The 15,360-nt window shown below is 33.2% G+C and overlaps 2 protein-coding genes across 2 annotated transcripts; both read left to right on the top strand.

Moving 5' to 3' along the window:
* Nucleotides 1–617: 617 nt before the first annotated feature.
* LOC123720799 (sulfotransferase 1C4-like) lies at nt 618–6,281 on the top strand. Its single transcript, XM_045677560.1, has 7 exons — nt 618–759; nt 1,117–1,239; nt 2,669–2,768; nt 3,679–3,992; nt 4,896–4,990; nt 5,625–5,805; nt 6,125–6,281. Exons 1-7 carry the CDS (start codon nt 684–686, stop codon nt 6,235–6,237), a joined length of 1,002 nt encoding a protein of 333 aa, XP_045533516.1. The 5' UTR covers nt 618–683; the 3' UTR covers nt 6,238–6,281.
* Nucleotides 6,282–9,351: 3,070 nt separating this feature from the next.
* On the top strand, nt 9,352–15,058 carry LOC123720136 (sulfotransferase 1C4-like). The gene is made up of 7 exons (XM_045676640.1): nt 9,352–9,492; nt 10,944–11,066; nt 11,380–11,479; nt 12,066–12,385; nt 13,558–13,652; nt 14,377–14,557; nt 14,841–15,058. The coding sequence occupies exons 1-7, from the start codon at nt 9,417–9,419 to the stop codon at nt 14,951–14,953; spliced, it is 1,008 nt and encodes a 335-aa protein (XP_045532596.1). The 5' UTR covers nt 9,352–9,416; the 3' UTR covers nt 14,954–15,058.
* The last annotated feature ends 302 nt before the right edge of the window (nt 15,059–15,360 follow it).

A 15,360-nucleotide genomic window follows, 5' to 3' on the forward strand; every position in this document is an offset into this window, starting at 1 on the left:
ATTTACCAAGAAATAAACCCTTGAATAAATCTACGGCATTTTCTATCCGATCCCCTAGCTCGTAACAATATGTATAAAATATGAAATCTTAATAAAATATGAATGTGGGAATCGTACTCGTAAATAACGCGATATTTCAGGTTTTCCATTTTATAAATAGAGGGACGCAAAGCAAGGTAATTAAAATGGGACAATCAAATGAATCATGGTTTTCGAGTAAAAAGCTGTAAAAAATTGAATTTCTAACCAAAGAGGAGATGTTTGAGGTCAAAGTGGCCAGTACGACAGAACGTCAATTTCTTATGTAATTACCTAATATATTCAATATAAAAACTACGGTATAAAATAACGTTAGGACTAACGGGCAGAAGACTGACATGGTTTTAAGTGCTAGGAAGTAACTCCATAATTCTAGCCAGTGGCGAAAAAATAAATTGTATTGTATATGTATTTTTTATGTGTATAAAAGTTTTATATAAATTTAACTACAAATAAGGTGGATAAACTTCTTTTACGTTATCAACAAACAAACCCATTTCTCAAACATTATCGATTATACTTATATTATCGCAGGATATCAGATAGATATTTTATTCTTACGAGTGTTTAACCATATAAGTGACATTCATAGATAAACAATTCAGTAATAGTTGGATTTTCTCGTGATCAACTCTGTTCTAAAAATGGCAAATAACAACTATCCGTACGAGATAAAAGATGTGGATATACCAGACACAATAGTCGCACGTAATCATGATGGTAAATACATTTTTGATACTTTTTTCGTACGTTACGTACGTGTGTATGTCATTATTTATAACCGATTTGAATATTTTTTTTGTATGCATGCTTCGCGTCCTGGATGGTTTAGATTCACAAATCAGCCCGGCAGATGGCGCTGCAGTCGGTATCTAGGTTATTTATCTATACAGCAAATAAACAGCTGTTATGTTCGTAATTAAACTCCTAAACGGCTGGACAGAGATTTATGAAATTTTTTGTCTGGTTAAGTGGAGTCGCGAATGATTTACATTTTTCGACATTTTTGTATGTAATACGTGTGTTCAGTACAACGGCTGTCGGATCCGCTAGAATAATAGAGTTTATTATTTACAGAAATTGTCAGTATTGGGCCTAAAGGCTACATATTCCCGAGAAAGTTCAGAGAAATGGCAGCTGAGATATATAACATGGAAGTGAAACCGACCGACGTTTACGTTTTCAGTTATCCAAGATCAGGTATTTACGAAATTAATTGATTTGAAGAATTTGTCACTTAAAATTTAGTAAATTAAGCATTAAAATCCAACTTAACCTTACCCATATTATCATATTAGTTTAAGTTTCCCCTTATTCATAAAAGAGTTCACAATTAATAATCTAACACTAACATTATTTTGTGTAAACAAAATTTGAGAAAAAATACAAAAGCGTTTTTCGTTTTATATTACTCATAAAAATATAGAAAAGTGATATTATTACGTAATAAGCAATATTATGTTAGATTACTTTTTCTTCTTTAAGTCGAAAGACTAATTACATCATTTTAACTAAAGCACTGATCTGTTTCTTTTTTTATTATTTTCAAAAGCTGTCCTACGCTCGGCACACTGATGCATTCGTTCATATAAAACATATAAGAATTACTGTGACAAGCACTTATAACAAACAGGAAGAGAAAAGATGCATCGATTCGTTAATTAACAGTATTTACAATATTCTTAACTAACATACTAATAATAAAAATAAAAAAATATCAATTGAAAATTAAAACAAATTTTAAGTTCGGTTCCTGTGGCGTATTTCCTTGCTGTATTACGATACTTATACGTTTAAATTATTAAATTTATTTCAAATTGTAAGCAGCGTTCTTCTGATAGAAGAGACAAATTGAATGATTGGATGCATATTTTGTATTAAGACAATTTGAGCAGGGGCCGAGGGCGTCCTCGGAGGGAGGGGGCCGACTCACTGTCGCCATGCCTCGTCTGCAAATGGCGCCAGGCTTGCTTGGGAGTGTATGGCCTATCCATTTCCATTTGCATCGCTTGATCTGCTGGCTGATCGGGGTTTCTTGGCAGCGCTTCCAAAGTTGCTCGTTAGAGATCTTTTCAGGCCAGTAGATGCACACAATACGGCGAAGACAGCGGTTAACGAAGACTTGGAGCCGGTACGAGATGTCTTTGGTGACCTTCCACGTTTCACACCCATAGAGCAGCACAGATTTGACGTTGGATCCGAATATTATAACTTTGTTTTGACGCGTCAACATCCGTGACTGCCATACAGGCTGAAGTTAATTCGTTATGTCCTGATAAATAGAGAGTCTCTGAGTTAATAATGTCGTTAGAAATAATACCCATAAATTTATTCAATTAGTAGTAATGCCAGTCTATTTATAGCAATTGAAAGAAATATTTCACTTAATAAAGCATGGGATATAAAACATTATGTTACTTTGAACAAATTTAAAAAATTACGTTATTATGGTCAAATAGAGTTGGAAAATTTCTGCGCTAAAATCCCAGCGCTGATTTCTTGAACCCATAGCGCGAGACTCCACCAATGCGTGCGACTAACTCTGCGGTCATGCGTTGTAACCCTGCTGAAAACCAATAGATTTTTTATGATTTTAATGCTGTATTAACCTAATATTGTTATATTTCAGGAACAACATGGACCCAGGAGTTAGTGTGGTTGGTGGTGAATGATTTGGACTATGAAACAGCATCGAAAATACCACTGACCGACAGATATCCATTCTTAGAGTATGTTTCAAACTTACGAAGAACCATCATACTGTTTAGCACATCTGTTTCACTGGTCTAATTGAAAACTATAAAAATATTTTGTACTTATAAATACGACTTTAAACATCGGTTAACATTACCGATATTATACTTATGTCCTCTTAAGAATTACTTCAACTGTTTCCTAAAGTTCATTTAATTACCTCAAAATACATCTACATCTACAAAAAAAATACATCTCAAATGTATTAACTTAATTTAACCCACGTTCTTGTAAGCCCAATTCAGCATACACAACCACTATCAAATTCGGCAAACTCCTTTTGTTGAAGTTGCTTAAATAAATAATTGCAGCATGCAAGTGCCTACATTGACACATTACTGTATAAATTTCATGGATATTTTTCTTGTCGGTAAGTTTTCTAAGCCTGACGTTTATTATGCTGCCGGGCTTTCAGACGTCTTACGACGACTCTTCAATAAATAAAGATAGAATCTGTATAAGAACACACAACACAATAACCTAATATACAAACTTGTATCTGATCATCTATTATACAAAATTACACTCATGGGTTATCATGAATACAGTTAAGTGAGAAATATGAAAACATCATTTGTTACTAAAATTGTTTTATTTGATTAAATAAATAAGTCGTTTATTTCGAAAGAAAGTAGTACATTCATATTGATTAATAATGTAAAAAAAAACTGCACAATCAGCCATACAAAGATAGGCATGCAAATGTCATATTAATTATCATCATGTCATAATAATAAGTTATTTATAATTGTTGTCAAAAGTTATGGTCATAATACTGTAAAAAGGCACATTGTCTTTAAAAATTTAATCACCTTCTTGAAAGCATTAGATTGTGTGGATATATTTATTATCTAAGAAGATTGTAATAAAATTTTAAAATTTCAGAGGACCAATGTTCATCAATGATTCAACGAAACAGAAGCTTTTGGATGGAAACAAAGGCAATGAATCAAATGCAAAAGATATACAAAATGTGGTGAAATCAGCGGTGGAGCTCGTCAACGAGATGCCTTCACCACGATTCATAAAGACCCACTTACCACTCTCTTTATTACCACCAAAAGCTCTCGAAGCCAAGATGGTATATGTTGCAAGAGATCCACGAGATGCCATCGTCTCGTTTTACCATTTAATAGACTCAATGAAATTGGCCAACTTTAATGGAGATTTTAAACAGTTTTGGACTATTAAGAATTACCGTAAGTAGATCGTAAATTTGGCAAATACGCAAAAGTTGCAGCAAAACTTGCTTTTTAGTTCTTGTTAAAATGTTCCCACTACACTAGCGCCCTTACTCTGTAACTTCCAAAAATGAGTTATTTATCCGCGCGATTCCAACGTTGAGACATTAAAGTTACGGATATTGAGAGAACTACATTGAACTCTAATACAGAAACGTGCGGATCGGTCTCGCTGTCGCTATTGGAAGTTACAAAATTCAAAAATTCTGAATCAATTATTCATAGAGGTAACACAATGTACACTTATGAAGGTCAAAAACAGAAATGCTTCTTCTAATTTTACATTTACTGCCAGTTCTCAAATCAAGGGCGTAGAACGGATGAGATGAATTGGCAATAAACAAAACACAGTGCCACAAAAAAGAGATTGCCAACACGTTGTACACGCACAGAGTACGGGAACAGATCGTAAAAGTTACTAATCTATTATGTTTCATGCAAATAGAAATATTATAAATTTATAATCAGTTGCATAGATGATTTTAGCAGTAAGATCGCCCCATGCCTTGTTTTCTTTTATCTTTATCATTATTGTTATATAGGTACGTAGTTGGTAATGTAAATAATGGATTTACAAATATGTCAGTGAATATATCGTTTTATTTGCCTTCCTACTTAAAAATATGTATTGAAATCCAGTCCCACGGCTGGGTTCCATTTTTGCATTTTAAAATACGGCACTATTCAAGAGAAGAGCAATGGGCATCTTTTATGGAACGTCTATTTAAATTTTTTACATCGTATCCATGTTTTTTTTAGTTTCACTTAGAATTCAACCTAGTGTTTGAAAAACGACGAAACAATATTTTATCTGGCTAAAAGACTTCGGAGCTGGCATAATTTTATATGAATATCTTTCAGAATCCTGGTCTCCATACTTTGATAACGTGAAAGAGGCGTGGGAGATGCGAAACCATCCCAACCTACTCTTTTTGTTTTATGAAGACATGAAAAAGGTAATATGCTTCCTAAAAGTATGAGTACACATTATAATTCATAATCCATGTAATAGAAAAAATATTTAACTTAAAATAAATTAATATAACAAAAAACAAAAACTAACCTTAAAATATAATAACTAAAATATATTATTAAAAGTAGTCCCTTTAGGCAAGGTTCTAAAGATACTGGCAGCGTTCCCCCTTTGAATAGCTGGACTAATTCTTCTTATCATATCTTTTTATTTATATTTTAATAAACTTATTAAAAGTAGTGTTGCCCATCAATATTAATATAACAAACTGATGTTAAACTGTTGAGGAGCTGTTTTGGCTTAGTAGATTTTTAGTGAATTATCGTGCGACTCTCATCCCTGAGGTCGTAAGTTCAATCCCGGCTGTGCACCTATAGACTTTCTATCTGTGTGCGTATTTCACATTCACTCGAACGGTGAAGGAAAACAACGCGAGGAAACCGGCTTGCCTTAGACACAAAAACTCGACAGAATGTGTCAGGCACATGTGGTGTGTGATCACCTACTTGTCTGTTAGATTGACAAATGATCATGAAACAGATTTAGACATCTGAGGCCCATACCAAAAAAGGTTTAAACGCCACTGATTTATTTTTAAGTTAACTTATTATTTTAAGGATCTTAAATCATCTGTGCGTCGAGTTTGTGATTTCTTTGGCAAGAAATATTCCGATGATCAAATAGCTAAATTGTGTGACCATCTCACTTTTGACAACTTCAAAAATAATCCTTCTGTCAATTTCGATCTCATGAAGAAGATTGGATTAATGCATACTGATAAGGAGTTCGTAAGAAAAGGTGGGTTAATTATTAATAACCTTTAAATAGATTTTATGATCTTTACTTTCTTCCACTTTTTTTGTATATAAGTCAAGTTTTCTTATAATAAATACCTGTATGATGATATTAGAAATGTTTTCGCACTTTGCCACAAAATGGCATTAAAAATATTAAATTACAGATCAGTACTTTGGTGGTAATTAAATAATTGTTGTCTGTCCGAAGTTTGTTGATATATATTTGTTTTAAGATTTTAATGGAAATCTTAGTACTTAATTATTGAAATTTATAGTGATTTGAAGACGTTTTTTTTTTTAAATTCGATTTCTCCTTACAGGTAAGACAGGCGGATGGCGTGAGTACTTTGACGAAGAGATGACAGCTGAAGCAGACAAATGGATAGAGGAAAATCTACGCGATACTGATTTACGCTTCCCAAGCATGCAGTAAATAGAAAAGAAATAATATTAATAAATGCTTATTTATTTTAATTACATGAAATCGTGTTATTTATTAATCCCTATGATTTAAGCTAATATTTTACTTTATTAAGGGTCTGTTTCACAATGTACGGATAAGTTCACATAAGTTTCAAATACGCTATTTATTACTTATTGGATAAAGACTATTGTTGCGTTTCACGAAGTTTCACTGTCAGCGCTATAAACTCGCTCTTCTCACATAAAGTCCATCATACGTTATGAGTCCGATGAAAGGCGAAGTTTCTTATTCGCAACTTTTATCTTCCAAATAATTTATGTGTTGCATAGCTATTTGGTACTTTATTCATATATTGTGAAACAGACCCTAAACTTATTAGTGACAGTAGCGACACCTATATTCTACGGTTAAATTTACTGCGATAACATATATTTTCTTGTAAAGTATAAAACTAGTTTTACACTTTTGTTTGCTTCATTTTATGAACTGATAATGAACAACTACTAAATAGGCAGTTAGAGCAAAGTTATGCTTAGCCAAGTAAATAGGATTTAATTGGTTAAGTATACTTTAATACGTTAAGTAAATTTTTTTTATTGCAAAACTCAACTATTTGTGTATTATTTAAACAACACAAACTAATTCGACTTAGTGTTTTTCAAGAAAAGAGCTTACTAATTGTAAAAATGTCGGCAATGCACTTGCGAGCCTTATGGTGAGTGTCCATTGACGGCGGACTCGATAAACATCAGATGAGCCTCCTGCCCGTTTGCCCCCTGTTATATGAAACATCCTGTTTACAATGACTATTGTTTTGGGACTTGTAAACTTCCAGTAGTAAACCTAAAAAAATTAAGACTGTTATTTATCATTAAAATACTGTACTGTGACATCAAACGTAAATCTTGTAATCAGCTACTACGAGAGTTATCATTCCATACCTTATATGTACTTTAATTGTCTTTCTTTTGAAAAGGACGCCTTCGTGCGGTCAGTGGTTAGACGCACAACATCCTTCCACTACAGACTGTAGTTGTCAGCAATTTTCAATCTGTTTCACTGTTCATATGCCATAACGGAAAAATGTTTGTTTATACCTAGATCTAGCATTCGGGGGTGCATCCATATAACGCATTGTAATGGCTTAGTATAAGAGTAATTTTAAATTCACATCATAATAGTACGAGATCCGTCCGCAGGATTAGTGCGTTATTTGTTAAAAACCAAATGTTTATGTATATTTAGGAGAATGTATATCTACCAAATTGCCAATCCAAATTTGGCCGCTAGTATTTTTAATTATATTGTTTAAAATTGATTTTTGGAAAAAGATTTCGTTCATGTGTTTTTTAATAAAATATCGTCTACATCACGGCAAATTAGATACTGATTTAAAAAAATGCTATTAATCTTAATTGTCATTATTTCGTTACAAGTGAACTTGGCTAAAATATGTACGTTCCGATTGTAGGTATTCTTTTGGTCCTATGGAAATAGCTCGCAAATGCGCGGCGTTTCCATCTTTCACCGATGTTCTAGTATAAATGAATTTGCAACGCTGTTAAATTTATTGATTCATTGAAATTTTATATCTATGAATTACACGTTTTATATTTGTTTCTTCTTCTTCTAGTATATAATACTCAACAACTAAGCTACGATAGGCTGCGATTAGCATTTTTGAATGAAGCCCCATCTCGTGCCAATATTTACAATTGGTTTAACGAGCTTAAGCGTGAACGTAGGAATCTTAATGATGATCCGCGTGAGGGACGTCCTTTAACAAGCAGTCCTCTCGAAGCAGGATCCTCCTTCACCACAACAATGCTTCAGCGCACTCCGCAAAACGGACTGTTGAATATTTGACTATGGCAGGTGTCGAGACAATGAGTCATCCACCATACAGTCCTGACCTGGCGCCCTGCGACTTTCATTTATTCCCAAGAACTAAAGATAAAATTCGAGGCCCTGAGGATGCCATAGAAGAGACCCCTAAGGAATAATGGGACCACTGCTTTTCTCAGTGGTTCCATCGAATGCGACGATGTGTAGACAGAAACGGAGATTAGTTTGAATAACAATAAAAGTATTGGTAACTTTCTACATTAAGCAGTTTTTCATTTTCCTAATATTTTCAGTGTTACCTAGGTATTACAACGTGCAACGGTATTACGAAGTGGTGATAAATAAATAAATGGATTCTATGTATAAAAGACACACATAAATTTTAATGAAGATTGGAGGTTAGTTTTGGTGTAATACAACTCAAGACGGTAATAACGTGCAATACAATTCAAGTTTCAAGTCATACGTATTACCTGTCTAAAATCCTAATAAATTTTCCTCAATCCTTAACTGATATGCAACTTTCAATGAATATTAAAGTAGCTAAATAAGATAGCAATCGATGAGATTAACGTCACAATACGATTAATATATATGTTTACAATTATTGAATAAATATGACAAAGCGTTTTTTAGCACGAACTTAAATAAGCCACAGGATTTTTATACCCCTAGAATTTGTGTAATTTACTGTGTTAATTGTTATAATTTTAAAAGAATGTATTGAATGTATTGAATATATGGAAAACTGTTCGTGTTTTTGGCCAATATGTGTTCTTAGATACAAAGTGTGCGGCGCGATACTTTCGAAGTGTCTAAAACTGACATTATCCGAGTATATACTTAGTATATACATGGACCATTTGCTATGCTGACCAGGAAAATAATTATTATCATTATTAATATACCTTCTTAGAATTATCATGTGATTAGTACAATAAATATTGCGTTATTAATGATCGCTTGTTTACGAAGACTTCAACAACTTTACTCTATATGAAGCCGAAGAGTTTGTTTGTCTGATGATTCAAAACTAAATTGTGTTGCATGGTTCATTTGTCACATTTTATTGCTATAACATAACGCCAATACCAAAAAGACATCAATGAGAAATAAATGGGCTGAATTCGTTTATTAGGTGTTACTGCACGCAGATACACTTTGAATTTTACCCCATTATGCCCAAATCCAAGCTACATGCTATACTCAGTAAACATAATCACTGATAACACTTGAAAAAAGATAAAACGATAATCACATATATAATATTTTACGTAAAAAAAACGAGTTAGGCATATTAATTTATCAGCGGTTTCGATAGGTCGTTAAAAAGGTTAAGCAAAATGACCAACGAAAACTATCCATATGAAATTAAAGTTGTGGAAATGGAAGTAGAAGGAACTGCACACAAGTTTCCAGGTTAGTATTTGCTTCAAAAATGTTGCCCAAGTTTTATTACGTCATTAAAGTACTCCTAATTTCCTTGTATTTCGTATTGATAGGAATTTAAGTTCGGATCAATACGACAAAAATTTCCTTATGAATCGTACGTTGCTGCGTTTTTTAGTTACATGGGTTTAAATCCGTAAAACAATCGATACTAAATCATTTGCGTGTCTGCCTTTTAGTTTTAATAGTTAAATAGCAATTTAGATAACAAGGAAAATCTGTAAGTCAAACATCCAGCTCTGTGCATTATTATAGAATTAAACAAAAATAGAGAAAAAAAGCTGTAATTTATTAGCACGTTCTAAATACCCAAAAAAACAGACATTTTACTCTCTGAAGTCCGCGAATCTGATGAGTATATATATATATATATATATATATATATATATTATATAGTATGGCTAATTAATGCGTTTATTCGTAGTAAAAAAATAAATAAATGAGGCAGACATGTACCTATTTGGTATTCGTGTCTATATAAGGTACTGAGTATTGTAACGAAAGGCTCTTCAAGACACGACTATTTAATACGAATGTTGGTACAATACTAATCTATATTAAACATCAATACATTTGTATCAATCATGTAGACACAGACACCCAGGCCACTGACATTTCGAAACCACAACATTTTTCTTTTTAATTTGTGTGTGTCTGCCTCATTTATGTATTTTTTATAAGCAATATAAACAACAGTCATAGAGTCGTTCGTAGGGTTTTTAATGTCGACCTTAAAAAGTCAGAACCTTTTCTATTATTTTTCATTATGAGCAAATGATGCACATTTTTAAGGGGGCAAGGCAGCGCTACAATGGTGGCAGACGTGGTCCTTATCGTATATAGTAATGAAAAATCCCAAGAGCAAATCTAGATATTTTTCTCGCCAGCTTCCTAGCTATTAGTATTAAATACAAATTTAGTGTTATTGGTAACAAACTACTCGTTTGTTTTGTTCTATATTGAAAGTGCGCGCTTCTTTTTTTCCTGCGAGTGCTAAGCGTGGGTTATTTTTTGTTAAAATATGTCAAATTAAGCATGGAGTTAATGGTGGCACTTCCATATATATATTTCTTGTAAACCAAAAATTGGGCGATTAAAATGAGTGGCGAAGCGTTTATTACCAACGCTTTTCACCCGATTGGGACCTAGAAACATTTCATATTTTCATTTTTTGGTTAGACCTTTTTTAGCCCAAACCCTAGATAAGGAGACAAGTTAAAATCACCCATTACCGATGAGTATGCAAGGTAAACGTCATGAAAGTAAGAGTGAAAAGGAGGTACGGCAGGACCATAGCAAGTAACCCCTTTTGGAATAGGCCGTGATAAATGAATAAATAAAAATAATTCTATAGTGATCTATTTTGAAACAGTTTTATAATCTTATACAAATTTAGAAAAGCATATTTTTAAATTTTACAGTAATCGTTCGCGTAGGACCTAAGGGCTATGTGTTTCCCGAAAATTTTAAACATGCAGCGGCAGATATTTACAATATGGAGATCAGGTCAAGTGACGTTTTTGTCGACAGTTTCCCAAGATCTGGTAAGATATACACTATCTCATCGTTATTGTCATTGTAAAATTAAATTTGTCAATAAATTAAATATGTGATTATGCCAATTTTGATAAATGTATTTGACATAGATAAAAGAACATCAAATATAATTTAATTTTAACACACGTTTATTACTTATGGTAGTAATATTAATGTATGGTTCCACTTTCTCTTGATAATGAAGTCGATATAACTGTCGTAGCTGTATTTTGGTCGCATCGTCTTGTTGTTTTACTGAATGGCTAAATCTGAAAGAACAATTTTTATAAAACAAAATCATTTTAAGTTAATTTATTTCAGGAACTACGTGGACTCAAGATATGGTTTGGCTGATAGTGTCTGATTTAGACTACGAAAGAGCATTGAATATACCACTAACAGAGCGATATGCTTTTCTTGAGTATGTATGACATGACGACTAATACGAAAAATGCTTATAAAAAGTAGGAATAAATACTATTAATAAAATTTTCTATTTTACAAGTACATTGTGTTTGTAGCAATGTCGCAGTAAAGTTGTTAAATCAGAGAGTTAATTGAATATCTAAACAGTTAATGAAATGTCGATATTCAATCAAGTCGCTAGCATTTTGACTTAAATAAAGCAGCGTCGAAAACGTTTAACTATCTGTCTTACCGAAAGCCAGTGTTGATTAATAATGTAAAACATATGGTAAAACAAGACTCCGCCATGATTATTTCATTTGTTATTGTTATTTCGGTGTGATCGTGAAGAACTGAGAGCTTGGAAATTCCGTGTTTTGTTTTATTGAAAATGGTCATGTTAGGTTAGGTTAGTCTTGTTGACTAGGAACGTTTAGGCAACTCGTTAAACGTTCCAGTCACTCACTTGTCTGACGGAACATTAGCGACTTGATTGAACATCGATCTTTAATTAACTGTCTAGAGATTCAAAAAACGTCAAATTTAAGCGTGTGACTGACTTTCTGTTCTTTATAGTGAACACATATAACAAAATGTTACAGATTCTTTTCAAATTTCGATAATGAAATAAAAAATAAATTATTCGACGCCAACAAGGACGACGAGGCGAAGCTCAAACAAATGGAACTTATTTTTAAACCGGCGACAGAGATATTGGAAACCACACCATCTCCACGGTTTATAAAGACCCACCTACCTCTTTCCTTAATGCCACGGAAGGCTCTTGAAGCCAAGATAGTATATGTGGCAAGAGATCCGCGGGATGCAATCGTCTCTTTGTATCATTTAATAAATTCAATGAGATTTATGAACCTTGACGTAGATTTTAAATCATTTTGGAAGACGGTTCTAAACAATTCTCGTAAGTATAATTTATTATTAAATATATGTGGGTATATATTTTAGGTATAGCACGCAAACGGGCAGGAGGCTTATCTGATCTAAAGTGATATCGCCGTGGACACTCAATGCTAGACTTCTCGCGAGTGCGTTGCCGGCCTTTAAATATAGCGGAGCTGCACAAATGTTTTACGATTTATTTAGCGAATACTCTATTCAATATTGATTTTTTTTCATTAAATAAACTGAAGCAGCGTCTTATTATGCTCCTAAAATGTTAGTGATAATATGGCTTTGATGTTCGTATACGTGATGGATGTATTAAATGATAGGGTTTTTAGGTAGGTAGGTACTGTATATACTAGTGATTGAAGAGAACATTAACATTTATATACAACACACAAACATACAGTTTTTGCAATATTCTAGTTTTTGTATATAGCTGATTCTTGTGAAAAATAATAAATATTAAAAATTAGAGAATTAAATATGTAATAAATAGAAAGTTAAAACTAATTTAAAAAGTTTGGTTCCTGAGTTCCTTTAAAGCATTTCCTCGCGAAAAATAAACGGTGCAGCACTGCAACAATTTTGAAGTACAGAAATCAAACAATTAAACCTTAGTCAACATACCATAATGTGCTCAATATAGTCTTACAAGTACGTCATAAAATGTTGTCTTGTAATATTTTTATGTAAAGCAAAAGCGGCTTGCGTGGCAACCCTGAGGTTCAAATCGAATCTTTCTATGTGCCTACCCGCCCTATATTCGCCTTCGTGGTAGAAGGTAAAAATGTGAGGAAGCCGGCTCCGAAGCTCACTGTGTCAGACACAGAAGTATACTTACCCGACTATTAAAAAAATTATCCAAGAAACGCACGTAATCTGAGGCCAAGCTACATAGGGTTGTAGCGTCATTTCACGAAGTAATTTACTGTGCGCAAGATTATTTCTAATAAAGACCCTTACGACCCTTACTTAAAATACTGTAGGCACCTTTTCTTACCAACTCGGTACCGCAGTTACGGATAGTAGTTGATGTTGACAATAATAATTGTTTCAAGTTCGAATGTATTGGCTAATCATATAAATAAACATCAGAGGAACAAATTCAGACCTAAACGCATACTTAAATCATTATTATCTAACTGCCCTTTCTTTACACACAATGATAAATAGCCAACATCTTTATAGAACCCTGGACGCCATATTTCGATAACGTTAAGGAGGCATGGGAAAAGCGTGATCATCCGAATATGCTGTTTCTGTTCTACGAAGACATGAGAAAGGTACAATTTCATTATTAATTATTAATTTCACGTTTATAAACAAAATATAAATACATGCATGTAGTGATCACATGGAAACCTAAACAGCAAAATTTTCGACAATAGATGGCGTTAAAATACAATATTTCAATCTCTCATAATAAACAATAGTTATCTGTGAATTTGGTGTGGCACTCGTGAACTTACCACGATGGCTGAGACGTCGACTTGTACACATATCTTTCGCGTTTGTAGCTATTAATACTTGTAATAAGTAGGTTTAGTTAGAGTTAGTAACCATCGGTCTTAGTTTCTATGTTAATATTGGTTGAAAAACAAAACAGAAAAATTACTACTAAAGGTATTACAAAGAACACTTTCAGGATATCATTCAGGAACACGATGCATCATTGATGCTATTCTTTTCCGATGGCTTGAAACTGTCATTTCGGGTCTTAACAAACATACCTGACACACTGCAGCACCTTAGCCTGCATAATAGCAACCTAAACGTTATACTGAATACGGAGCGAATACACGTTAATTTATTTATCAGTTTTGGTTGTCAATTGATAGAATGTACGGGGCAGGAGTGATACTTTTTAAAAATACGAGTTCAAGACTAGATTTAGATTTAAGTTATTGTTGTAATTACTAACATAGTTATTGAACCATGTTTTTATTTATTTTATTTTATAAGACATTCATCACCTTTAAATTATAATGAATTTCTCATATATTCCAGGATCTGCCTTCAGTTGTACGCCGCGTTTCAGATTTTTTCGGCAAAAAATACAATGAGGAAGAAATAGCGCGGCTATGTGACCATCTTAGCTTTGACAATTTTAAGAAGAACTCTTCAGTTAATTACGATCTTATGAAGGAGCTTGGATTAATGTATGCTGATAAAGATTTTATTAGAAAAGGTATATTATTTATGATTACGTTACGTTAAATATGGCGATTAAAACAATAACCTGGGAGATTCTATTATTAAAGTACAACCTTTTAGGTCATCATTCACGTTTTAGGTAATAAAGAAGTGAACAGGCGCATCAATTTTTCTGAGTTCAAGGTTAGAGTTGCCATTGGTCCACAGTTCAACGAACAGCCTCGGGTTTGAGAATCGCACTCTAAGCCATTGCATATTTAACATTTAGCATCATTTATGCAAAAATTCAATGCAAATTACTCATTAATGTATTACAGGAAAGACAGGGGGTTGGCGTGATTACTTTGATGAGGAGATGACAGCGGAAGCAGACAAATGGATTGAGGAAAACCTACGTGACACAGACCTACGCTTTCCAAGCATGCAATAATTTTGGCCATTGAGTCAATATGCACATTTGCATAATAACAATTATTATTACTGTAAATAGTTTATTTGTTAATGAATTATATATTGTCTGATAATTATATTTTTAATTCTACTGCTTGGAAGGATTTAATTGATTTCGATCCTATTTGATAGGTTGCACCGATAAGTATCATGAAGGAAAGAAATATTAAGTTACTTGTCAGTTGACACATTGTTACATTGTGAGAACGTGTCAACTGACACTGGAGTTCAGGTTGTCTGTGATATATAAAATTGTCAGAAGCTTCCTCATTCATCATCCATTTCCTCTCGTAGAACCGTGTAAGTTGGCTTTTAAAAATTACCCTAAAATTGACCTCTTCCACCGTTGAGTTCACAAATCAGTATCGTCGTCTTGCTATCTCCCGA

The sequence above is a fragment of the Pieris brassicae genome, chromosome 2 (genome assembly GCF_905147105.1).
Source record: "Pieris brassicae chromosome 2, ilPieBrab1.1, whole genome shotgun sequence".
NCBI classification, from domain to species: Eukaryota; Metazoa; Arthropoda; class Insecta; order Lepidoptera; family Pieridae; genus Pieris; species Pieris brassicae.